Source organism: Numida meleagris, unplaced genomic scaffold (assembly GCF_002078875.1).
Source record: "Numida meleagris isolate 19003 breed g44 Domestic line unplaced genomic scaffold, NumMel1.0 unplaced_Scaffold416, whole genome shotgun sequence".
Taxonomy (NCBI): Eukaryota; Metazoa; Chordata; class Aves; order Galliformes; family Numididae; genus Numida; species Numida meleagris.
The window spans coordinates 1-23314 of NW_018364635.1; the positions used below are offsets into that span (position 1 = coordinate 1).

General features: G+C 57.1%; 4 protein-coding genes across 12 annotated transcripts; 1 reads left to right on the forward strand and 3 right to left on the reverse strand.

Moving 5' to 3' along the window:
- Positions 1-150: 150 nt before the first annotated feature.
- On the reverse strand, positions 151-13872 carry LOC110391599 (tenascin-X-like). 6 transcript variants are annotated; one of them, XM_021383548.1, is made up of 12 exons: positions 13795-13872; positions 12983-13043; positions 12766-12901; positions 11182-11281; positions 5709-5923; positions 4937-5170; positions 4278-4390; positions 3611-3764; positions 1819-2700; positions 1657-1746; positions 1166-1453; positions 174-628 (listed from the first exon to the last, which is right to left on the reverse strand). In XM_021383548.1, the coding sequence occupies exons 5-12, from the start codon at positions 5917-5919 to the stop codon at positions 192-194; spliced, it is 2409 nt and encodes an 802-aa protein (XP_021239223.1). In that variant the 5' UTR covers positions 5920-5923; positions 11182-11281; positions 12766-12901; positions 12983-13043; positions 13795-13872; the 3' UTR covers positions 174-191. The 6 variants fall into 6 exon arrangements, with proteins under 6 accessions (XP_021239226.1, XP_021239221.1, XP_021239223.1 ...); XM_021383550.1 differs by lacking the exon at positions 12983-13043 and having other exon boundaries at positions 13795-13813; XM_021383549.1 differs by lacking the exons at positions 12983-13043; positions 13795-13872 and adding an exon at positions 13073-13167.
- Positions 13226-15543, forward strand: LTB4R (leukotriene B4 receptor). Of its 2 annotated transcripts, none has more exons than XM_021383554.1 (2): positions 13226-13319; positions 13809-15543. In XM_021383554.1, coding segments are annotated over exons 1-2 (1107 nt in total). In that variant the 5' UTR covers positions 13226-13317; the 3' UTR covers positions 14914-15543. The 2 variants fall into 2 exon arrangements, with proteins under 2 accessions (XP_021239229.1, XP_021239230.1); XM_021383555.1 differs by having other exon boundaries at positions 13254-13332.
- LOC110391603 (T-cell surface glycoprotein CD1b-3-like) lies at positions 15540-18973 on the reverse strand. Of its 2 annotated transcripts, none has more exons than XM_021383557.1 (6): positions 18129-18973; positions 17543-17821; positions 16785-17066; positions 16439-16696; positions 16238-16331; positions 15540-16165 (listed from the first exon to the last, which is right to left on the reverse strand). In XM_021383557.1, exons 1-6 carry the CDS (start codon positions 18187-18189, stop codon positions 16120-16122), a joined length of 1020 nt encoding a protein of 339 aa, XP_021239232.1. In that variant the 5' UTR covers positions 18190-18973; the 3' UTR covers positions 15540-16119. The 2 variants fall into 2 exon arrangements, with proteins under 2 accessions (XP_021239232.1, XP_021239231.1); XM_021383556.1 differs by having other exon boundaries at positions 16412-16696.
- A 118-nt stretch (positions 18974-19091) lies between these two features.
- LOC110391600 (T-cell surface glycoprotein CD1b-3-like) lies at positions 19092-21931 on the reverse strand. Of its 2 annotated transcripts, none has more exons than XM_021383553.1 (6): positions 21799-21931; positions 21358-21606; positions 20222-20482; positions 19850-20134; positions 19674-19764; positions 19092-19599 (listed from the first exon to the last, which is right to left on the reverse strand). In XM_021383553.1, exons 1-6 carry the CDS (start codon positions 21860-21862, stop codon positions 19464-19466), a joined length of 1086 nt encoding a protein of 361 aa, XP_021239228.1. In that variant the 5' UTR covers positions 21863-21931; the 3' UTR covers positions 19092-19463. The 2 variants fall into 2 exon arrangements, with proteins under 2 accessions (XP_021239228.1, XP_021239227.1); XM_021383552.1 differs by having other exon boundaries at positions 21358-21627; positions 21799-21862.
- Positions 21932-23314: the final 1383 nt, after the last annotated feature.

Genomic DNA, 23314 nt, shown 5'->3' on the forward strand with positions numbered 1-23314 from the left:
GAAATTCACAGTGAAAGCATCCACCCATCCAACTCTCCATCTACTGAACAAGCAGTGAAGCATTCAGATAACCATCAAGCTGTGCTCTGAGCACCAATATTATCCCTGCACATTTCCATCCATCCAGCAGTTCATAAATATGAATCGTTCCATACTGCATTCTCTCTCTAATCTTGCATGCTCCCATCCGTTCAGGCTTTCCCATTCAGCAACAAGGAAATGTTTCCATTTCTATTAAGATCACAGTAGCCAGGAGCAGCCCTTGCAAGACTCCTGCCAAACTCCAACCCCATCATTAGCAAAAGGACATGGATGCAGCACACGTCATCCTCACCTGTGACGGCATCAGTGGAGATGGGGCCCTGTCGTTTCCGCCCCGACACCCCATACAGGTTGAACTTGTAGCGGTGGGATGGTGACAGCCCGGGCACGGTCACCGTGCGTGACTCACCATCCACGGGCACCACCTGCGGCTGGCCTTGTGCATCCTTGTACTGCACTGTGAAGGAGTCAAAGGTGCCCTCGGGGACACTCCATTCCAGCTGGACGGAGTCGGGACTGATGTGGGACGCTGTCAGCTCACCCAGGCGTGGTTGGGATGGCGGTTCTCCCTTCGGTTTTGCTGCAGCTTTAATGGGAACAACAGAATACACACTGGAGTCAGGCATCATGTCACCTATACACTCATTTGTGCAACTATTTATCCGTCTATATGTGCATCCATCCATCTAATCACCCATTAGTCACACAGCTCAGAAAGCTATCTACCTTTCTTCCTGTTTCTCCATTTTTCCCATCCATTCTCATTTATTTAATTATCTTTTTTGCCAGCTGATCCAGTCTGTCATATATCCAGAGTTTTCCTTTTTTTTCCATCCGTCCACCCACCCACTTTCTCTACTCACCCAAAAATCTATTTGCCCATTCATTCAGTCCCCACCTTCTGTCCCACCATCTGCACAACTATCCATCTACCTACAACCAACGAATGAGCCGCTCACACCATCATCCATCTTTCCATCCTTTCAGCTCTTCAGCCCTCAGACCCTGCATGCACCCATACACAGCACCAAATTAAGGGCCAACATTTGTTCCCCATGTCTCCCAAGGTCAGCGATCCCATGGAGTGATCCAAGGGGTGCACGGATGGGGCTCACAGCCTCACCTGTGACGGCATCGGTGGAGATGAAACCAATGCGCTTCTGCCCCCACACCCCGTACAGGTTGAACTTGTAGCGGCGGGAGGGCGACAGCCCAGGCACGGTCACTGTGCGCGACCCACCATCCACAGCAAGAGCCTGTGGCTGGCCTTGTGCATCCCTGTACTGCACTGTGAAGGAGTCAAAGGCGCCCTCAAGGACACTCCATTCCAGCTGGACGGAGCTAGGAGTCACGTGGGAGACTGTGAGCGTGCCCAGGCGGGGGCGCTGTGGTGGTTCCTCCTCTGATGGGGCTGCAACGGTCATGACATGATGCAAGGTATAAATATCTATGCATCCGTCTGCCCCGCACTCAACCTTCAGTCTATCCTTCCATTCATCTCTCTATCCAGTCCTCCATCCACCCATCCCACCACCCAAACACCCAACCACACCACCCCAGATACCAAGTCCTGGTGAACACCTGAGTTACCCCAATGCCACCATCTGGGGTTACCTGCTTTGGCCATGGCCCCCTGGGGCTCAGTCACCTCCATCTCATACAGGTTTTCCCATTCTGGTGGAGACTCACTGGTGTCACCTAGCCCTGCAACCCAAAGAGCAGTGTGGGGTTATCAGATGCCACCAAGCAACGCTGTCCCCCATCCCTGTCACCTACCTGTGGTCACCAGGGATGTGTAGGACTTGGAGACACGACCCCGCACCACACCGTGCACCTCCACCCGGTACGTGGCCCCTGGCACCAGCCCTGGCACCCGGGCCACTGTGGTGTCCCCTGGAACTCTCAGCTCCCCCTCGTCCCCCTCCGGCTCCTCCAGCAGCCGGTAGCGGATCACTATGGTCTCTGCGTGACCCCGCAGCCCATCCAGGTCCACCAAGGCCTCACCAGCAGCCCCCGGCAACACCTGGGGTTTGGGGTGGGGGCTCTGCTGGAGGTGGCGGAGGAATTGATAACGCAGCGAGGCTGGGCTGCGGCGAAGCAGGTAGGACAGGATGGCACGGGCCACTGCAGGCACTGTCTGGTTGCCTCGGAGTGGGAAATCTATGGCCCGGAGGTGGCTTTCCAGGCGCTGCAGCAAGGACCCATTGTAGGAAGAAAGCTTTACCCCCAGCTCATGCAGGGATGGGACACTCGGGAGCACTGGGGACACAGGGGATGCTGGGGATAGTGGGGACTGTGGGGATGGAGGTGACACAGGGGACTGTGGAGATGCTGGGGACCGTGGAGATGTAGGTGACCTCAGGGACACTGGGGATGCTGGGGACCATGGGGATTCCAGGGAAGGTGGTGCTGCTGAGGACTCTGGTGACACTGGAGACCTCAGGGATGCTGGTGACCCTGGGGATGTCTGTGACCTTGGAGATGTTGGGGATGCTGGTGACCCCAAGGATCCCAGTGACCCTGGGGACGCTGGTGACACTGGGGACCGTGGGGACGCTGGAGACCCTCGGACTGATGGTGACACTGGGGCCACTGGAGATGCCAGAAATGTAGGGGTCACCCGTGGCCCCCCATGGGTGGGCAGAGACTGGGCAAGCACTGTGAAAACAAAGGGGATCCGGGTCACTAGCCTGTCCCCAAAATCCCTCATCTGCCGCACCCCAGGGACACAGGGATGGACGGATGCAGAAACAGAATAGGACAAACAGATGCCTAGGGACAGACTGTGGACACTGGGGAACCATAGGGAGAGCCTGGAGACATCCAGACTCACGAGGACAGAGTGGGACAGAAGGACACACAGGGAAGCACCAGGACATGCGGAGATGTAGACCCACGGGGACACATGGGGACAGACTGGGGTCACACGGACCTGCAGGGACACAAGGCCCCAAGCGAACAGACGAGCCCATGGGACACTCAGCCCCATGGGGATAGATGCAGACGGACAGGCCCAGGGGGACACACGGACCCACACGGACAGACTCCTGACACACAGACCTCTGCAGGACAGACAGGTGCATATGGACCCGCAGAGCCATAGGGACAATAAAGACACATGGGGACAGACAGAGGCTGTGGACTCCACCCCTGTCCCTACTTCCAGTACCCATCCCTGCCCCATGTCTGCCTCCAGTCGCATCCCTATCCCCATGCCTGTTCCTTCCCCCATCCCTCTACCTGTGATATTCCCATCCCCCTCCCCATCCCATGCTCATTTCCATGCTTGTCCCCACCTCACCCATCCCCATCTCAAACCATGATGTCCCCATCCCTGTGCTTGCATTATCCCTGTCCCCATGCCTGTCCTTGTGCTATGTTCATTCCCATCTCTGTGCTGAACGCTTTCCCCATACATGTTGCCCCCTCCCCACATCATCCCTGCCCTCATTCTTGTGCCCATGCCACCCCATGCCCCAGCTGTCTCCATTGCTGACCCCATGCCTCCCCATCCCACCCCATGCCCCCCTTCTGCCCCCATGCCTGTCCCACAGCAGGTAGCACATACGGGTGCGGACACGCAGGGTGCCCGGCGCCCCAAGGTGCTGGTCCCGCTGGGCCTGGATGAAGATCTCAAAAGCTTGTCCAGGTGTCAGCCCCGTCACCTCAAAGGTGACAGCAGAGCTAGGCAGCTCGTGGGTGGTCAGTGCTGCTGGTTCATCCTGGGAACAAAGGACACGTCAAGGACACACTGAAGACACCACGTGGGACCTCTTCCTGAACCAGGCAGGTGGCCACAGTCAACAGCTTCTCCTAGAGCTGGGTGATGTTCTGGGGACACAGTGGGGACACATCACTGCCCCCAGGCTGGGCAGCAGAGGGGTGGCCACAGCCGTGACAGAGGATGTGCTGGGGACAAGGAGCAGATGGGTGACACCACCACGGCTAATCCTGGGCACAAGGGACACAGTGAGGAGATGTCCCCACTCCTGAGCCATGCTGCAATAGTGTGGCCTGGCCTCCGGCATGGTTTGAAGACAATAGGCACATTAGGGACTTGTTGGGGACATGATGAGGATACTATAGAGGTATCCCCAAAGGGGGAGAAGCGGATGGCCATGGACACCAGCTCATCCTGGGGACAAGTTTCACACTGAGGACACGTTGGAGCCATCACACTGAGACATCGCTGTGTTGAGGATGCATCCTCATCCCTGTCCCTGTCTCCAGCTCACCATGGGGATGACAGCCACCTCATAGCCATCCACAGGCATGGCTGGCCGCGGCCAGGTCACACGGAAGGACGTCTGGTTGCGCGCAGCCAGGCGCAGTGTCACTGAGGGGATCTCTGCAGGGAAAGAGCCCAGATGTGAGGTGGCCCCACAGCACGCCTCTGAGCCCTACAGGATGAGGCAGCCACAGTGTGAGGACTCCCTCGGGACACCACAGGACAGTGGACCAAAGGGATGGGGACATGGAGGGAGTTTCCATGGAACAAGGGTGCCCAAACCATGAAGACACCAGGATATGGGGAACCCATGGGGTAAGGACAACTTGGGTACACCAGGAGATAGAGTACCCATGGGGTGGGAATACTGTGGGGACACAACAGGACAGGGGACCGAGGTGATGAGGACACCGAGGGGACACAGAGGGAGTTTCCAAGGAACAAAAGTGCCCAAGCCATAGGGACACCAGGATTCAGGGACATTCAGGGCACCGGAGGGATCTGGGACAACTGAAAGCACTGGGATGGGGTCACTGAGAGCACTGGAGGACAGCAGAGGAAACTGGGGGACAGTCAAGGATACAAGGAGGTGGCATCAGGACCAGGAGCCGAGGGAGCAGTGGGCTTGGGGACACGTGGGGACACTTGGGGACATATGCGACATACCGAGGGTGCAGTGGGGCCCACCACGGCCAGGGGGGCAGACGGGGGTTGCGCAGAACGGTCCAGTGAAGCCCTCAAAGCAGTGGCAGCGGCCGGCCCGGCAGCGGCCCTGGTCACTGCAGTCGAGGGGACAGCGGGGTGCAGGACACGGGAGACCATCCCCAGCCTCCCCCAGGCGGCACCCACAACAGCCCCCTGCCCCAGGGGTGTCACACAGCCCCCGCGCTGCTGTGCTCCCTGCAGGGATGAGCAAGGTCCCCATGTGCCACACGCTTCCCTTTGACTCCTCCTCTCCCCATATGCCCATCACATACCCTCCCAGGTCACTGTGTCCCACATGCACTCCCATGTCCTCCATGTCCCAACGTCCTCCCCGTGTTCCCACCATATCCCACATGTGCCCCACGTCCCAGTGCCCCCATATCTCCACACCTCCATGTCCCCCAGTGTTCCCTTGTCAACATCTCCCGTTCTTCACTTCCCCCATGTTATTCCATATCATCCTGTATTCCATGTCCCCCCATCCACGTCCCCTACATAGCTCCCTTGTCCCCCCAAGTGTCTCCATATCCCCCATGTCCCTGTCCCCATGCTCCCCACTGTGTCCCTCACGTCCCCACTGTCCCCCCACATCCCTCAAACACACCCATACATCCTGTATCTCTGAAGTCTTCCCATATCTCTCGTTCTCCCCAACACATCCCCCCATATCTCCGATCCCCCACAGCCCTCACACCCTCCGTGTCCCCAAATCCCCCCCTCCTCGCCCTCATACCAGTGCCAGCCTGGGGCCCCAGGCTGTCCCCGCATTGTCCCTGCAGCGCCCGCACTTCTCCCTCCAGTGCCCGCAGCCGTCCCAGCACCGCCTCCAGCACCTCTGCCCCACAGGGGAACTCCGGGGGGACAGGGGGAGGACGGGGGGATGTTCCTGCATTCCCCTGTGCCCTCCAAAGTGCCAGTGCCAGCAGCAGCAGCCCCAGGGTCATGGTCCTGCGGGGAGGGGATGGATAGCAGCGGCACAGGGACCTCAAAGGGGACACACGCAGGACACATGGACACCGTGGGGTTGCACCCAGCTCCCATCCATGGTGTCACTCCTCCGACTCCGAGGGCCCTATAGGGAGCTAGGGCTGTGGGGTGGCCCCAGCGCTGCCAGGTACACCCCAGTCATCCCAGTTCCCACTGACTCCAGTAGCTTCACAACCCACCTCCAGTGCACATGAACTCCAGTAACCACCAGTAACCCTGCCCTCCAACTGCTCAACAACACCAGTACCATCAGGAACAAAAATAACGTCAGGAGTTCCAATACCACCACAGCACAATAATTCCACTGACACCAGCAGCAACAGCAACACCAGTAAGAACAGCAGTGTCGGCAATGTCAGCAACACCAGCATGCCAATTCCTCCACTAATTCCAGTGACACCAGTAGCATCAGTAACTCCAGTAATGCCAGCAGCACCAGCAACTCCAGTAGCACCAGCAAGCCAGTTCTTCCAGTAACTTCAATAATTCTAGTCACTACAGCAGCACCAGTAACCCCAGTAACTCCAATAACTCTAGCAGCATCAGCAGCTCCAGCAACTCCAGTAATCTCAGCAGCTCCACTAACTCTAACAACTCTGGTAAGTCCAGCAGCTCCAGCAGCACCAGTAGCACCAGCCAGCTCCTCCAGTAACTCCAGTTCCCCAGCAGCCCCATAACACAGTGATGCTGCAGCCCCATCCCCACTCCTCCTTCCCTCCATCACCCCCTGGTACTTTGCCAGCACTGGAGCCGCTCCCAGGAGTCGGGATGCGACCTGTGGGGCGGGGCCTGGAACTGGACCGGTTGGGTTCAGGTGAGCCCAGTTGCACCCAGTTGGATCTGGCTGGTTTGGTTCAACCCAGTTTGGCTCGGCTCAGCTCGGCTCTGCTCAGTCTGGCCCAGCCCAGTTCAGCTCACCTTGGCCCTGTTTGGCCCGGTTGGGTTCTGTTGGGCCCGGCTCTGCGGGCGGCAGCACGGCACTGAGGGCTCCGGGGCGGCTCCAGCCCTTTCATAGCCCCGGACCGGGCGCAGGGCCAGCGCTGAGCTCACGGCATGGCCGCGGCACCTGTGGGCTGGACAGCAGGCAGCTCCAGGACACAGCAGCCAGAACCAGAGCAGAATGCGGCCGGACCCCAGGAGGTGCATGATGTCCTCGCACCGGCCACACACTGCGCGTCGGGGGATGTGGGGACCACCTCCCCACCACCCCACAAAGTGAAGGGAAGTGGATTCCCCCTGCTCCAAGCAGGGCCCTCCGCCCTGGGCTGAGCGGGACCGGGCGGACCCAGAGGGGGCCACGATGTGTTTACAGGCGGCGGTCGCTGCGGCAACCAAACATCTGGGCGGTGCAGCCAGATGTGGGGTCCAGCTGCCATAGCAGAGCAGTGACACAACGCGTGGGGGAACACGGGGGGGTGCAGCCCATAGCACTCCCAGTGACCCAGCACTGCCTGTCCTGGCGATCCCAATGCTCCCAGTAACACAACATAGCCCATCCCAGTGCCCCCAGTATCTCAGTGCCACCAGTCCCACTGATCCCAGTAACCCAGCACTGCTTGTATCAGCGATCCCAGTAACACGGTACAGTCACAACTGCTGCCCCCAGGAACCCTAGCTCTGCCTGCCCCACAGCTTCCAGCGCTTCCTATAACTCACTGCCACCTGTCCTGTGGCTCCCAGTAACCACAGTGCCACCTGTTCCAGTAATCCCAGTGCTCCCAGTAACCACAGCCCCCAGTGCTCCCAGTAACTACAGTTCCACCCATCCCAATAACCCCAGTGCTCCCAGTAAGTCAGTGCCACCTGCTCCACAGCCCCCAGTAACCACAGCGCTGTTTGCCCCATGGCTTCCAATGGTCCCAGTAACCACAGTGCTGTTTGCCCCACATCTCCCAGAAAACACAGAACCCACTGCAACTTTGGGGTAGACACACTGCGGGGTTGGCTGTGGGGCCAGGCTATGAAGCTATGCTGCAGGAGGTAGCTGTGGGGCAGAGCCTTGAGACTATGGGGTCGTGCCATGGGGTCATACTGCATGACAGTGCCATATGGGGCCACAGGGCTGAGCCACAGACAGGGCCGGGTGGGGCCATGACTCAGCTTGGCCCTGCACTCCCCCGTCTCCCCCCCTCCCCCGGCTGTTGTTGTTGCTGCAGGACACGGGGTGGGGAGTGCGGGCTCAGCCCGGGTCCACTGCATTGGGGGATGGAGTCACCCAGACACCCACATCCCCGTGGGACATGGGGTGTAAGATGGGGTCCCTGGCTGTTGGATCCCCCAGTGTGAGAATTACAGGGCAAAGCTGAGGAAGGGAGGGGGTGGATGCTTGGGGTCCCCAGGGCCTCAGGGGGAGGAGCAGAGCCCACGGGGTGCGAGAAACGGCCGCCAGGGTTCATTGGCGCGTGATCGTGTTTTGCTCTTTGCCTCCGGCTGGGCGGGCCCAATCCGGGGGGGCTGCAGGACACATGTGGGGCTGAGACATGGGACACGTGTAGGGCTGAGGAGCACGTGTGGGGCTGGGGGGGAGGGGTGCATGGTGTGCATGACAAGTAGGGGTCATGAGGTGACCCTAAATGTGGCCCCACAGCTCTCCCCCTCCATGCCCTACTGATTGCAACACAGCAGCACACGGAGCCCTTTAATGCCACGGGGAATACAGGGGCCACGAGGAGCAGGGGAGAAGCAGGTGACACAGCAAACCAGCAGGAACTGTGCTGTCCCAAACTGTCCCTGCCACATCCACACCACCTGTCCTCTCCATCCCATGCCCCCATCCTGTCCCTGTCCCCTTTCCCAATCCCCACATCACCCTGCTGTCCCCACAGGTCCCATAGCGGGGTAGAAAAGTTCTAGGCTGCAGCAAACAAGGACAAGCCCAAACGCAGCGGCCAGGGACACAGAAACAAAGGAAGAAAAAATTGCTTACTTTCGAAAGCCTCAGGTGGGAAGGGATCTCCAGCAAAATACCCTCCCCTCCACTGCCAGCCCTTCAGTGAGGTCTGGGAAGGGGTGGATCCTGGCTGCATCCCTTCCAGTCACTCAGGTGCACTGCATGCACCTGAGCTCTCCTGCTTGGCCCTGCCTTCCCACCAGGTACTCAATCACTGTTTGAAGCCATGACTTAGCATTTCCACTACACACTGTGACATCCCAATGACAGAATGGTGACATCCTGGGGATTCCCCCTGGTGACACCCTGAGCCCCCCGGATGCCCCTCATAAGCCTTGGGAACACCCCTGTGTGTGGTGGTGACATCCTAGGCATCCTTCAGGACACCTCTGGGACCCCAACATCCTTCAGCTCTCCCAGTTCCTCCACAAGCATCCCCACTGAGACCTGTGTGGACAGCCGTCATCTCTGTAAAGACACAGTCATGGGTGGGAGGAGTTGAAAGGAATGTGCTGTTTTAAGCTGTCAGATAAGGAGTCAACTGGAAGATGGAACAGCTACATGGGTTGGCTCAGGAAGTGAGGCAAAACACCCGAGCTGACTGCTCAGCACTGACCTCACGGTTCCCTCATTTTGGGCGGCTGAAACGATTGTTTGTGCTGTTTGTATTTCTGCCCGTCACAGTTGTGTGGTGGTTCCTGATACAACATTTACTCAAGCGCCTGGGATTCCGGAAAAATATGTCAGAGGTCCCAGCACATCACTGTGATGAAAAGCAGCAACACGGAAGCTTTCCTTGAACTAACAAATAGGCAGAAGTGCGAGGAGAAACTCCGTAGGGGGAACTCATAGTTGGCCACAACAGTGACAGCACAGCAATACAAGGACAAGAGTATCAATACCTGACCACAAGTATTGTGTAAGGTGGCCACAAGAAAAGGAAGCGAGGCTTCATTACATAAGCCTAATTAGCATGATAGAACACACACCGCTGGGGAGAAATCCTGCACGATACTGCACTACAGCTTTCTGTTAATGAGCTGGCACCTGGCTGCGCACGCCAAGTGACTGACATAACAGAGAACAACCCATGAGCAGTTCTCAAACCAATGCCCGAGTTTCAACCTTTATGCAACTCGGGGTGTGCCTGTTCTGCGAATTACTGCCTGGCACCTCATTCCCTGCACTTGCAATGATGGTTGATCAGCAGGAGCCGACTCAGTACATTCTGGGCTTAGGTCACTGAGCCTCGTTGAGGGAAACAAAGGGTTAAACACTACGGGCTGGCCTTCGATAGGGCCGTGGAGGGGTCCTAGCGTCCGCCCTCCGCGACTCCCGGGAGCAGCAGGGGGGGACGGCACGGCACGGCACCGCACCATGGTGGGCATTTCAGTGCCCGTGCAGAGGAGCAGGAGGGCTTTTTCTTTCCCATGGGAATTGCTCTTTGAGGTAGGGGCTGAGAAAGGGGTTCAGCACTGTTTTAGGGTTATTCGCGGATTCCTGTATGCCTCCTTTTGACTCTTAATCTAAAGCACGCCGGCGCAGCCCCATCCGCCGGTCCCTAAGCTGAGGGAGCCCGGCGGGGCTGGGGGTCACTGTGCGGCATCAGAAGGTGCCCGGCGAGGAGACCAGCACGGAGGGGCGCCCGTGGGGTGGGCAGTTCGGCACGGGCCGCGGCCACGTACGCATCTTCCTCCAAAACTCACTGCAAAAGCAGCACATCCCCGGGGCTGAGTTTAGGTAAAGCTGCGGGCAGCGGTTTGGGGCTTCCGAGCTGGGGCCGCTCAGGGACATTAATTAACCTGCAGTCTCCGGGCCCTTCCAGCTTCTGCTGTTCTGTGCCTCAGTGCTTCTGTCACTCAGGAGGCCCCAGGGAAGTTCCCTGTCTCCTTTCTGCAAGGGGCATACGCTACTGACAGAGTCCTCTAGAAGAGGATGCAGTCAGCTTGGTGAGTTTTAACATGAGAAAGTAACTTCTGTTGGGGGTGGGCAGGGCAGCTGGCCTGAACTAAGCAAGGGGTTATTCCATACTGTGTGACATCATGAGGAAGGATATAAAGCTGGGGGGGAGACCACTGCACAGGGCTTAGCTAGATGTTGGTCAGTGGGTGGTGAGCTGTGTTGCTGTCAGGCTGAGTGGCTGCACTGTGGTTATACAGAGCTATATATAGTTAGAATAAGCATCTTTTTCATTCTTCTGTCTATCTTAGTTTTCATCTCAACCCACAAGTCCTATTTTATTTCCAGTTCCAGGGAAATGGACCTCCATGGAGAAAGGTGTCCAGTACCTGCAGGATTAGCTGTGCGGGAGGCAATGTGTGATACTGACCTGAACAACGAGCACTTCTCACACAATCCAGATGATAGGACCCCACGATCTCTGGCATTTGTGTACCATCATTGTATGCCAGTGCACTAGCAGTAGTGGCCTGGAAAGATGAAGAAAAAACAACAGCAGGTGACCCACCAAGCCTACTTTGACAACATGAAGAAAATCTCTCTTCCTCCCTACGGGACAGTCCCTCAGCTGCGGATAAACTGTCCTGGAAGATCCATAGACAAAACATCATACTCTCCATCTGTGTGGACCCCTATCTCAGCTGCTAGAAGTGCGCCTCTGCTTGAGAGAAATACATTGTGGTTCTTAAAAGGCTGTTTTCTGTAAACGAGGTATAGCGATCAGAAGGACCAACACAATGGAAAAGATGTTGCAAAAGAGATGGAAGGACCAGCACGATAGCAAGGTGCTACAAGGGAAGGGAAGTAGATCACTCACCCACATCAGAAGATTCTGGGTTCGCAGAGAAAAGCTTCCACCAATGAGGGATCTCCAGAAAGAGATCCTTCCTCAGTGGCAGTCAGCCCTTAAATGAGGCCTAAGAGGGGTGGAGCCAGGCTTCCACCTGAATTACCTTCACCTGTGCTCCCAGGGCTGACTGGGTCTTTCCTCCAGGTGCTCAATCAGTGGTTCAGGCCATGACTCAGCAGTTCCCATACACGAGGATAACCAATCACAGAATCATTAAGGTTGGAAGAGACCTCTATGATCGTCTGGTCCAACTGTTAACCTATGTCTGTCTCGCAGCTGATGTTACGTGGGGCATAAAGGCTGTGCAAAATACGTGCGTTACAGTCTCCTATCTGTAAGGGATGGGACTGATGTTTGAACTGAAGGACTGGGTGCTAAGGTCATCTGTTTAAAACATTGAAACATGAAGTATTTCTCACAGCAGCTCATAAATACAGAGTGAGTGATCAACGTACATTTCTCAGCTGGGAGCCAGAAATTGGTTTTGGCAATTTGGCACGCAATATTTTGTTCTGTTTACATGGGTCATCTTAACTGAATTGAATGCTTAGCTACTCAGAATCCAATTGTGGTTATCATTAAAATTTGTGCTTCTGTATTTAAAAGATTTTGCCAAATATCTTTAAGGTCTAATTGGAATTAATATGAGCTGTTATTATTCAGCGGCTATTTTCCGCAGGCTGATGATCAGTCATGACTCCAGGAATGCCTAGGGCCGATCCTTTCTTTTACTCTGCTTTCAGAGGCTTGTCTTCAGATTTACTTTGCTTTGCTTTCGTTTCTGTTCTCTGTTCCTGTTTATTTCTGACACCAGTTTCTCTTGGTCCTTCCAAACTTTTGAGTCTGCTCCTTCCTGGGGAGGGGCATGTTGTATTTTTGCAGCAGTTTATCCGTGACATTCCTGTCTGTGACGCCATTTCTATTTTTCTGTTGGGTAACATCTGCTGATCCTCAGGCCTATGACTTTTGGAGCTGGGTGGCGAAATCAGCAGAGAGCAAAAATGGCTGTTTTTAGTCTTGATACTTTTAGTCAGTCAACAGCTTTGTAGGAATTGGGTGGGAAATATGAAGTTGAGTGCTGTTGTCAAAGATCTCCAGTCCTACCTCTCTTCGGTGTGGTGGTAGACGGTGGGGAGAATGTCCTTCAGTAAGCTGGATAACAGAGATCTTTGTCTTGCTTGGGATTGTGCCCCACCGCTCAATCATCTATGGGGTTCCCAGTTTTCAGGCTGTGATTCATCTATCGGGAGAGGGAGGTGCAGGGAGACATGGAGGGAGAGATAAAAGGATGAAAGGAGGGAAGAAGGTGCATTAGCCATACCTATCTCGATGTGCTCCTACCAGCCCCACAGCCAGGCGATGCAGCAACCAGACTCTCCCTCCTGGAGGACATTTGCAAGGGTCTCATTACCTGCTGGCAGTGCCACCATTGCTCTTATGCTCTCCTGTCCCTACTCAGGCAGGGGAAAATTAAGGTCCACAGTCACTCCCCACATGCCCCCTTCCTGCCTGTGGTTTCCCTGCCTTCTTCCTCTTGCGTGAGTGTTTCCTTCCTGGGGCCGAGCAGAGGGGAAGTAGCACCTAGTGTTCGCGGTCACTGTCGACAACAGGGGCACCGAGGACCCATCACCCTTACCAGGGTCTCTGGGGAGGGATATGTGAGTCCCTGAGGTAGTGGGGAGAAGGCTGGAAGGGTGGGGGCTGTTGGCGAGGGTCACATGGGACAACTGGGAGGGATAGGTGGACAGCTGGGAGGTCTTCAGGATCTGTGAGATTTGTGGGATGGGGTCAGTGGCAAGGCTGGAAGGTGACTGGGAGGTTTTTTGGGCAACTAGAAAGTCCACATGAAAAACTGAGTTGTTTAAGGGATCAGATGCAAGGTTTGGGGGGAAACTTGAGTCGTGTGGTTGGTGCACTGGGAGGTCTGGGGGACAACTTTGAGGTCTGGAGAATGCCAAAATATATAGGAAGAGGCAAGAGTAGCAAAAGAAGAAGGGACCTCAGAGAGTGGGGAGAAGGAAGGAAGGATGATGGGACAGATGAGGAAGGGCAGTCTTAGAGGAGAGGGATGGAGGGAGGGGGAGACTGAGCGAAGGAGGTTGGTATGAGTCTGCTCTGCAGGATGCTGGTTACCTCTCTCCCCGTAGGTCCCCTGCAATGGCCACGCTTCCTTCCAACGTGACAGTCTCTGCGATCCCCAGTGCGGCGCTGGGGCTGACCCTGCTCTCGCTGGCAATGGTCATAGGGCTGCCAGGGAACGCATTTGTGCTGTGGAGCTGTGTCGTCACCCGTCGCCGTGGCATCCCCATGCTGCTGGTGGCCCATCTGGCCCTGGCTGACGTGGCCACGCTGCTCACTGGCCCTGTCTACATCCGATTCCTCAGCACTGGCCGCTGGGACCTGGGCCCGGCCGCGTGCCGCGGTTGCAACTACATCTGTGCAGCTGCCATGTACACCAGTGTCTTCCTCATCGCGCTGCTTGGCCTGCACCGCTGCCTGGTGGTGTCCCGGCCATCAGCAGCGGTGGTGGCAGGTGACCGTGCCACCCAGCTGGCCCACGGGGCTGCTGCCATCACTTGGCTGGTGGCCTTGGTGTTGGCCACCCCTTCTATTGCTTTCCGGCACGTGGAGAACGGGATGTGCAAGCGGAATCACAATTCCACCGCTTGGCTGGTGACCCACAACCTGCTGGAGACGGGGCTGGGCTGGGCCCTGCCGCTGGCCGCCGTGGCCGCTGGCTATGGACTGCTGCTGCGGCGGCTGCAGCGGACGCGATTGGCACGGCGGGGACGCACGTTGCGGCTGGTGGCTGCCGTGGTGGTCGCCTTTGCCGTCACCTGGGGACCCTACCACGTCGGCAGCTTGTTGGAGGTGGCGGCGGAGCTGCAGAGCTGCACTGGGACTCTAAGGAAGGTCGCCAAGGCCATTCGGCCGCCAGCCACTGCGCTAGCATTCCTCAGCAGTGCCCTAAATCCACTGCTCTACGCCTGCGCCGGGCGGGGACTGTGTCGCACCGCCGGGGCTGCACTCCTGCCCCGGCTCCTAGAGGGCTCCACAGCCTCCAGCAGTGCCCGTAGGACTGTCACCCACCGGGCCAGGAGCTCGCGGGGACAGCGGGAGAAGGGAGGCGAGGAGGTAGCTAGGGAGGACATGGGGACGGGGGATGGGGGGACAGTGGCAGGGGGAACGGTGACGGGTGATGGGGGCACAGTGGTGGAGAGCACCGAGATGGGGGACAGGGGGAGGGTGTGATGGTCGGGAAGACTTTTGGATGGATGTTGCTGTTGTATTGTGGGGTATCGTGGGGAGGGGTCCCTGGAGTAGTACTCTTGGGTTGTATTAGGGAATCCCAGGGGTAACTGTGGGAGCTTTGGGGGTGGCCTTTAGGGGTTGCTGGGAGAATCCAGAGGATATCAGGGAGTCTCAGCATGCGGGTCTCAGTGAGGACGCTCAGAGAGGAATTGGGAAAGCTGAATGGATGCTGGGGGGCCCAGGGGTGTCCTGAAGGATGCCCAGGATGTCACCACCACACACAGAGGTGTCCCCATGACATGTGAGGGGTGTCCTGGGGGCCATAGGGTGTCACCATTGTGTCATTGGGATGTCACAGCAGGATCCCAGGAAATTCACTGGAATGCCATTGGACTGTCCTCAGGGGTCTCTATGGAGTTTCATCATGGGCTCAAAGCTCTGTCACAGCTGACGGTGTCACTGCTGGATGGGGCCACCTGTCTCTTTCCCATGGCTACCCCATCCTTTGGTGACATCACTGGTGACTTCATACCCTCCCAATGGGCTCAGCCCTGCCTCTCAGAGTCAGTGATGTCTGCAACGCCTGTGTCTATGTTTTTACAGGAAGAAACAATAAAATACATAACTTCACAGTTTTGCCTCATTCTTCCCCATTTTGCTGGCGTCCAACAAGGAAACCTCGCCCCAGTGCCACAGGATAGGGGACACAGCCCAGGGGACCTGTGGGGACAGCAGGGTGATGTGGGGAAGAGGTACAGGGACAGAATAGGGGCATGGGATGGGAAGGATGTGTGGTGTGGAAGAGGGAGAGGGTGGTATGTGGCAGTCAGTTTGAGACATGAAGGGACATGGGCTGAAGAAGAGGTGCAGGGACAGGACTGTGGCCGTGAGGGGACAGAGGAGGGACATACTGTGGGTGCAGGAGAAGGGATGAGGTGGGAGCGCTGGGATGAGGAAGAGACATTGGGACAAGGCTGGGGACACAGTACAGGGTTAGGGGAAGAGGAGAGGGACACTGTCATAAGGCAACGAATTCCCGTAAACCCGGGGGTCTGGGCTTGGGATCTGGGACATCACTTGGCCCTCTCTCCATGCTCCTCTGTGGCCTGCTCTGTCCCCTACTGGTGTGGCACTGCTTTCTCACCACCATTGGAGCAGCTGGCTTGGAAATGGAGCAGGGAGTGAGGGCTTGGCGCAGGGTGGGCATCAGATGAGGAATGTACGGGAATTCCTTCCAGACCCAGCATGTTTCCTGCAAGAGGATACCACTGTGAGCCATGCTGGATGGCCTGAGGAGCTCAGACCCCACAGCCAGAGCCCTCACCTGCGCCTCCACCACCAAACTCCCCCGGTGATGACGGCAGTGAGGAGCAACACTGTAATGGTGATGCCGACGGTGGAAGACACACTGGGGTTTTCTTGAATTGGGAGAGAGCAGAGGATAGCCGTGAGTGTGTGGCAGCTCCAGGCCACCCCGTATCCCATCCCCATCCCCTACCCCAGGGAACAAGGAGGCTGCGGTCACCCAGGCTGCAGTGTCGCACGTGGCAGGCGTAGCTGTGCCCATCCCTGGGGAACACCAGCAGGGTGCTGCGGAGCTGGTAGGTGAGGTCAGCGTTAGGTAACACACTGCTGGTGCTCACTGCCGGGCTCGGGGGCACCTCCTGGCCGTCCCGCAGCCAGGTGACAGTGATGGGACGCGGGTAGAAGCTGGTGACGCGGCAAACCAGCAGGAGCTGCGCCGGGCCAGCTGTGCGGGTGAAGACCACGGCCATGGGTGGCACTGGGGACAACAGGGATGGCAGCTCAGTGTGGGCACAGCTCGAGCTGGGAGCTATAGGGTGGCTATCCCAGGGCCAAGGATCTCTCACCTTGTCTCTCCAGATCTGTCCTCCCTCGTTTTTGCAGGATGGGGGTGTAGGTTGGCAAGATGACGGAGAAGATGTGATCCAAGAACCCCGACACGGCCCGGAGGTCAGTGAGAGAGTGGCTCACCAGCTCGGCCAGTGGGGTGGACCGCTGGGGAACCCAGCGCTCCCTCCCCAGCTCGTATGTCACCAGGTCTCTGCCACCTTCCCCAATGTTGACAAAGCTCCAGCTCGTTCCATTGGGGTAAAGCTCATAGCCTGCATGGATCTGGAAAACCAGTGGGTCTGCGAGGGACAGAGGGGTATGTGAGCATGGGGACATGAGGATGGCTGGGGAGGTGTGGGCACGATGGGCACCGTGATCACATGAGCTACCAGGGGAGAAGGGCTGAGCAGTGCAGGGTGGCAGCTTAAGCACCTTGTCCCTCAGAATGTCCCCCTGCAATATTTTCCTTCATGTTTCCCCTTCCCTGACCCGTGCCAGGTGATTCCTACAGCCCTGTTAATTTTGGGAGCAACTCTCACGTGTCCTCCATATGTAGGGTCAGAGGGCAGAAACCCCACAGCACATTTCAATGCTCCACTGAACCACGAGTCCCAGGAGACAGATCGTTTCCCATCACCCTTGGGAGGCTGTCAGCCCCTGCCAGAAGACCCCACAACCCGTCACTTTTTGGAGTCTGTCAGACCCCCAGGAGATCCCCCAAACTCTGTGCTCATGCAGTTTGGTTGCTTGGTCTGCAGCTGTCCCCCTTACTTACAGTCCAACCCTGCCTTCGCAGCCATCTCATGCGCGAACCGAATCATATTGCGTATGCCAACCATGGAGAAGGACAGAATCTTCGCTATTTCAGTCTCAGCTGTAGCCTCTTGGGCCCATGGCCGGCAGATGTTTATGTTCCAGGTGTGCGGGTCCAGCGCCAATATGGGCACGTCTCCCATCAGAGCCATCCCGGCCATTTCGGTGGAGCTGACATTGTCCAAGAGCAAGGTGCAGAAAAGCTGGAAAAACTGTGATTCTGCAGGGAGATGGCATGAGGCTGCAGGAAAGAGGGGGGTGAATGGGGGATGTACTTTGACCCACACACAGCAAACCCCATGCCCAAGTGACCACCTCTGCCACAGAAGGACATGCAGGGTGTCATAGCAGAAAGCTCATCCACACGATCCACAATCTAGAGACAAGTGTGCATGGACAGGGACCCCTTTGGGTGCTGTGAGGCTGGGGACAGCCCCTTGGTGCCGGGGACTATCCCCATCACACGGGAAAAGGTCTCTTAGCCATGCCCCCCCCACTGCTATAGGGTCCCATGTTGGAGTCTGGGGTGAGCTGGGGCTCCCACTTACTTTCTGGCTCTGCCCATGTCTCGTGGAGGAGAAGGAAGAGGAAAAGGCAGTGGGGCCACATGGTGCCCACAGCGAAGGTAACGCAGCGGGGACGGTGGGAAGAGGAAGCACTGTGGGGTCCTGAAGGTTGCGTTCCACCAATGGGGCTGGAGCCAGTGAGGTTTCAGGGAGGGCCTAAGCTGGGGGCTGGAGAAGCGTAGGAGGGAACGAGGCTGAACTCCTTTGCTTTTGGGTCACCACGCACCATCTGCACCGCTTGACTGGTAGCAGAGGGTGGGGACACTCGTGCCAACATTGGGACGTTGCAGCATGCGATGGGTGCTGGGCACAGAGACACGGGGTGACATGGAGTCCCCATCTCCTCCCACCACTCCTAGCCAGGCACCCCCCAGGCACAAACACACGTGTTTCTCTTCCCCTTTCCTGGGGGCCCTGCATTGGGGCAAAAGCAGAACTGAAACTCAGCTAAGGGGAAGTGTGTCCTCCTCGGTTCAAGGGCAGAGCCAGGGTGGGTGGTCCCAGCACTGTCCCCTCCTGAGCACAGTTGGTGTCCCTGAGGGGCTGCGGGGCTCCTGCCCACTCAGACCCCGGTGGCACTTCAGTGACTCCAGGATGTGGGGTTACAACTTCCCAGGTGAGGGCTGAGCCCCAGAGGCCCCCAGAGGTGCTCCCACAGTGCACATCCCCTCAGGACACCACTTCTCCTCACAATTCCTCAGCTTTCCCTCGAGCCCCCTTCCTCTGCACGCCCCTTCCCAGCCCAGTTCTGCCCAGAGGTGCGCAGAGGTGCTGCCAGGATCCACTTTTCAGAGCTGGAATTGTTCAGGAGCGCGGATGGGTTCCTCCCAGGGCTGAAACTGGGGTGCTGCCCCATCGCCTGGGGGCACCTCGCCCTCATAGCCCAGTTATGCCCACAGAGGAAGTATGCGTGGGTTGGGATTTCCGCACATGCTGTGCAACCCATGGGTCTAATAATCCATTTATTCCGTGCTCCATTCGCCCCAAACTTGCCTGATCCCACCCAAACCCCGCTCACACCCGCACCTTAGTGGTGAGCATGGCAATGTTTGAGCGTCACTTTCCTTTCGGAGCACAGCAGAGCGTGGCGCTGCTCAGCGGTTCGAGCACCATTGGTGGGCGTTGCTGGAGGAGCGGGTCCGGGCACAAATATCTCCGGAAGAGGGTTAATAAAGGTGGTGGTTGGGAAATAAATGCAAAAGGTGCCTATAGGAGGGTGTAGCTCGCTGCTTGCGGGCAGGTGGGTACCTGCACCAGGGCTGGGGGAGCTGCCGTGAGCACTGGTGTTCCCTAATGAGGCGCAGTGCCGAGGAGCACTCAGATGTGCCCCCTCTGCCCACCGGGCGTTCCGCGGCCGGAACCCTCGTACTGCCCCGCGGCGGTCCCATCCCGCGCTGCGCTCCGGTGCTCCGCCAGCGGGATGCCGCGCTCCTCGTTCACCCTCTGCCGCTTCCTGCAACGGGAGTGGGCGTTGCGGGGCGGGGCAGGGGTCTCTCGGAGGAGCAGAGGCGCAGCGGGTGGCCTCACCTGTATCTCCACACCAACACTACGACGACGGCGGCCGCAGCCAGCAGCAGGACGGCCCCGAGCCCCGCGCTCAGCCCCCGCTTGGAGTCCCCTGAGGAACACAGCCCGTCGGCTCTCCTGCTCCTCGTGCCGAGGGAGCAGGGCTCAGGAGCCGCATCCCCGAGAGGGACACCTACCCCAGGGGACGAGGAGGCTGCGGTCACCCAAGCTGCGGTGTCGCACGCGGCAGGCGTAGCTGTGCCCGTCCCGGGGAGACACCAGCAGGGTGCTGCGGAGCTGGTAGGTGAGGTCAGCGTTAGGTAACACACTGCTGGTGCTCACTGCCGGGCTCGGGGGCACCTCCTGGCCATCCCTCAGCCAGGTGACAGTGATAGGACGTGGATAGAAGCTGGTGACGCGGCAAACCAGCAGGAGCTGCGCCGGGCCAGCTGCGCGGGCGAAGACCGCGGCCATGGGTGGCACTGGGGGATGGAAACAAGGGAACTGCAGTGCGGCACCATTCAGCCCCCGCGTCGGCAGCTGATGTGGCAGTGCAAACGTCGGCTCACCTTGTCTCTCCAGATCTGCCTTCGCAGCCTGGATGAAAATTCTCAGTATGTCCACACAGGCGTAACTGAAGAACACCACCTCATCGGCCATCAGATGCTCAGCCATGGCCGAAAACTGGTTATGCTGCATCTGTTCCCAAGTGCCTGTGTCCAGACAGAAGTGGAGGAAATTCTGGCCCTCGTAAGCAATGTTGAAGAAGGTCCTGGTGGTCCCGTTGGACTGGAGCTCACAGCCGATGGAGGACTGGAAGACAAAAGGGTCTGGGGGCAAGGGGTAGTGTGGTAGAGTTGATACATGGGGTGCTCAGGTCTGTGGATGCTTAGGGTCTGACGGAGTGTTGTCCCCACGCCCAAAAACTCTGGTTCTTGTATCCAATGTCAAAAGAGGTCCTGATGGTCCAAAGCTCAGTCACGCAAATGTTTGTGTCCCCCCACAGCCAGAGGCAGAACAAGGACATGTGGTCCCAGCACTGTCACCTCCTGAGAACACCATCCCCTTGGTGCCCTGGGGAAAATTCATGAGTACCCAAGGGGCTGCTGGGCTCTGGGGAATGGATCCAGCGCTGCACCAATGCCTCTCTGCACCCCACCCCCCTCCAAGCACAGCCCGTTCCTTCCGGGATATCCCCTGCCATAGTGGTGACACAGGGACAGCTCATGCAGGGCTGCTGGGGCTGAGCCCTGGCACTCAGCCACACTGAGTCATTCCCCAGGGGAATGAGCACAGCACATCACTTCCCTTCTCTGGAACCACTCCACAGAGAAGTGGTGATGCTGAAGTGTCCCTGAGGTCCCAAATCTGACACCTGTGGTCTGATTTCCTGCACAGCCCATTGAGGAGACATCCAGCCCTGGAACTGTGATGTCCCTGTCCCTCCCTCCAGGGCCACTAGTGTCTGGAAGGACAGTAGAGAGCAGCCAGTGGGCTGGCAAGGGGTGGTCGTGGTGTGGCTGCTGAGGGTGCCCAAAGTTCCCTCAGGTGAATGTAGGTCCCCAGTCTGCCCAGCAGACACACATTGGTTATTATAGTCGGCCACAGTGTGATCATCAGTCCTTATTATGTTGAAGCTTGATCCCCAGAGTCCCCTCATGCCCCGGAGAGGACACTGGAAATGGGGTGAGGAGGGAATACGTACAGGGCACCGTGGAGTACATCTGCACCAGCCTGCTGAAATCCCTCACGTATGACTTGATGTAACTCTCAATGGCGTTCCATTCGCCCTTTGGCAAGGATGGGAGCAGCCAGGGCCGGTAGTAGTGGATGTTCCCAGTGCGGCTGTCCAGCGACCCCACTTCCACATCCCCCAAGAGTCCCAGTCCTCCCACAAGCACGGAGGTGCTGTTTTGGAAGGTGGCAAAATGAAGAAGCTTGAGCATATGGGAGCCTGCAGGAGATGGCAAGAGATCTGTGGGAAGTGTCCCCAATTTCATCATCCTTGATGGCTACTTGGGGCCCCCCATAGCTCACCACCACCTCAGCTCCATCTCCCATCCCCCAGCTTGACTAAAGCCCCATAAAGGGGGATTTGTGAGGTGAGAAGAGGAAAGGTTTAGAGTGAGCCATGGTTCCCACTTACCCTCTGGATCTGCCCAGGTCCCAGGGTAGAAGGAGAAGAGAAGGAGGATGGCGTGGGGCTGCATGGCATCTGTGGTGCAGCCACACACAGATGCAGCGGGATGATGAAGGGGCTGCTCACTTCTCAAGGCAGCTCTTCCCTTGCTGGTGGCACTGGGTGGTGCCAGCAGCCAATAGGGTCGGTGCTGAGGTTTTGGGGAGGTCCCTGAACTGCCCTCTGCAGGGAGCTGGGCTGAAGTCTGTAGGCTATGGGTCTGGAAGGCTTCTTTCTGGCCCACGGCTGAACCCAAAAACCCCGGGGGTTACCGCATAGGAATGACACAAATGGTAAGCTCCTCTTCTAGGTCTGTCCCAGGAGACATCCTGCCTGAAGTGACTTTGAGGTCAGTCTCCAGTGGGAGACCTCCAAGGACCGAGAGTCACTTGAGAGGAGCGTGGGGACCAGGAGACACATCATAATGGACTGCAGGGTAAGACAAGAAACATGAGGAGGCACACTGAGGACCAGCTCACCAGCAGCTCTTCACTGTCCTTCCAGAGACTAGTGGCCCTGCTGAGAGAGACTGGGGCATCACAGTTCCAGATCTTAACGTTACCTTTAATAATAATGTGTCATCAGCCTCATCTGGTTACATTAGGCTCCTTTGATTTTTGCAAAACACTGTTAATCACCTTCCATATTCCCCATTACTATAAACAGAACCACTGCATACATTTTCAGCAATTCAAGTTTTATTTTTGGCATTTTTTCTCACTTCTTTTTTTAATGCAAGAAAGGCATTTATTAAGAAAACCGAAACATTAAAAATATTAACAAGACAGCGTCTGAGAGAACATTAGTATGTACCTGTGTTTTCTGCTAACCTGCTCTATCATTAGATTTGCCAAGTAGTGAGATTTTAATACGTCATATATTTAAAAAAAAAAAAGCGTGACAAGATAAATTCGATCATTTCTTTCAACTATTCATAAGCAATTAACGCAGGTTTCTTGGGTCTGGATAATTTTTCCTTTTGTTTTGTTTTCTTTTCTTCCCCCTCTCCCCTTTTAACTTTGTGTTCTTCACCTAAAATCAAAACAAAGGAACACCAAAGACTGCGCCGAGCCCACTGGAGAAGCCCTTTCCGCCGTCTCTACCGCCACCGCGTGGCCAAAGCGCGGAGCTGCACCGAGGCTGTGACGGGGGCGGTCGAGTATCGGGCGGTAGCGGTCCCCCACAGACCCCCCACCCTCCCGCGCTGTTCTGTGGTGCTCAGTGGCGCCCCGCTGACCACCAGGTTCACCCTTTTAGGTCACCAAAGCCTAAAATATTATCATGATAGTCTTTAATTGCAAAGCGAGTGACGAATCACTAACGGCGCATGCGTAGTGTTGCATGGAGACTGGAGCATGCGTACTACTTTGTCGGATGCGGCGCATGCGTAGTGTTGTGCCAAGATTAGTGCATGCGTAGTGTTGCATGGAGACTGGAGCATGCGTACTAGTTTGTCGGAGACGGCGCATGCGTAGTGTTGTGC